Genomic DNA, 1,932 nt, shown 5'->3' with positions numbered 1-1,932 from the left:
AACCTCCAACTCCTGGGCTCAAGTGAGTCTCCTGCCTCCGCCTCCCAAGTAGCTGGGACTACAGGCGCCCGCCACAACACCCGGCTCTTTTTTGGTTGCAGCCGTCATTGTTGTTTGGCAGGTCTGGGCTGCGGATTCGAACCCGCCACCTTAGGTATATGTGGCTGGCGCCTTAGCCGGTTGAGCTATAGGCGCCAAGCCCCCTCTCTGACTTTGTATTAAGATAACTTTGGTGAATAGCAGGATACTCACATACTTCACCTCTGACAGAACTGTTTGTGATTTTCTGTCTGGATTTTTATTTTATTTTATGTTGAGACAAAGTGCTATTGTGTCATAGCTCACAGCAATCTCAAACTCTTGGACAGGCTGCAATACAATACTCACTGTAACCTTGAACTCTTGGGATCAAATGATCCTCCTGTCTCACCCTCTTGAATAGGAGTACAGAGACACCACCATGTCTGGCTAAATTATTTTGCAGAGACAAGAGTCTTGCTACATTGCTGGGGCTAGTCTTTAACTCTTGGCCTCAAGCAATCCTACCTAGGCCTTCTAAAGCACTGGGATTACAGGCATGAGCCATCTAATTTGATGGCTCAATGTTGATTACTTTTAATCCTTTGGTCGTGCTTGCTTTCAGAGTTAAAGTTCTTATCCGACTGCTGAAGGACTTGAGGATTCGTTTTCCTGGCTTTGAGCCCCTCACACCCTGGATCCTTGACCTACTGGTAAGTAAAGAGGGACACTTGGAGTTCCTGATAATCTCTGTTTAGCAGTAGTTACTCATTTTGTTTTGGAGACAGAGGCCTACTGTGTTGTTCTGTGTAGAGTGCTATGGCATCATCATAGCTCATACCAACCTCAAACTCGGGCTTGGGCAGTCCTCTTGCCTCAGCCTGTCAAGTAGTGGAACTGCAGGTACCCACCACTAATTTATTTTCTATTTTTAGTAGAGATGGGGGTCTCACTCTTCTTTCTCTTTCTTTTTTTTTTTTTTTTTTTTTTTTTTTTGAGACAGACTCTCAAGCTGTCACTCTTGGTAAAGTGCTCTGGCTTCATAGTTCACAGCACTCTCCAACTTGGGTTCAAGCAGTCCTCTTGCCTCAGTTTTCTTATTTTTATTAGAGACTGGGTCTTGCTTTTTGCTCAGGCTGGTCTCGAACTACTCAAGCAGTCTACCCACCTTGGCCTCCCAGAGTGCTAGGATTACAGGCATGAGCCACTGAACATCACCTAGCAATAGTTGCTCTGAAATCTATCAGAATCTGAAACTAGTGAAACTTAAAAAAAATTTTTTTCTTTTTGTGACAGAGTCTCACTTTGTTACCTTTGGTAGAGTGTGGTAGTGTCATAGCTCACAGTAACCTCAAATTCTTGGGCTTAAGTGATTCTGTTACCTCAGCCTCCCACATAGCTGGGGCTACAGGCACTTGCCACAGCACCCGGCTATTTTTAGAAGTGGGGGTCTTGCTCTTGCTTAGGCTGGTCTTGAATCTGTAAGCTCAGGCAATTCACCTGCCTTGGCCTCCTGAACTGTTTTTTTTTTTTTTGGAGACAGAGCCTAAAGCTGTCCCCCTGGGTAGAGTGCTATGGCATCACAGCTCACAGCAACCTCCAACTCCTGGTCTCAAGCGATTCTCTTGCCTCAGCCTCCCAAGTACCTGGGACTACAGGTGCCTGCCATAACACAGGCTGGATTTAAATCCACCAGCTCAGGTGTATGTGGCTGGTGCCTTAGCCACTTGAGCCACAGGCCCTGAGCCTGAAGTTTGGGGGTTTTTTTGTTTGTTTGTTCTGTTTTTTTTGAGACAGCGCCTCAAGCTGTCTGCCTGGGTAGAGTGCTGTGACATCACAGCTCACAGCAACCTCCAACTCCTGGGCTTAAGTGAGTCTCCTGCCTCAACCTCCCAAGTAGCTGGGACTACAGGC

The 1,932-nt window shown here is 46.5% G+C and overlaps 1 protein-coding gene across 1 annotated transcript in view; it reads left to right on the top strand.

Moving 5' to 3' along the window:
- Window positions 1-1,932, top strand: part of ILF2 (interleukin enhancer binding factor 2) — a 16,525-nt gene that overhangs the window by 11,394 nt on the left and 3,199 nt on the right. Inside the window, exon 7 of the mRNA XM_023508327.1 lies at window positions 591-731. Within this exon, the coding sequence (XP_023364095.1) occupies window positions 591-731 (141 nt within the window). The remainder of the gene's footprint in view (window positions 1-590; window positions 732-1,932) is intronic.

Source organism: Otolemur garnettii, unplaced genomic scaffold (genome assembly GCF_000181295.1).
Source record: "Otolemur garnettii isolate 467f Iridium unplaced genomic scaffold, OtoGar3 scaffold00244, whole genome shotgun sequence".
Lineage (NCBI taxonomy): Eukaryota > Metazoa > Chordata > Mammalia > Primates > Galagidae > Otolemur > Otolemur garnettii.
The sequence above is the reverse complement of the archived record's forward strand: the minus strand, read 5'-3'. Positions and strand labels throughout refer to the sequence as shown.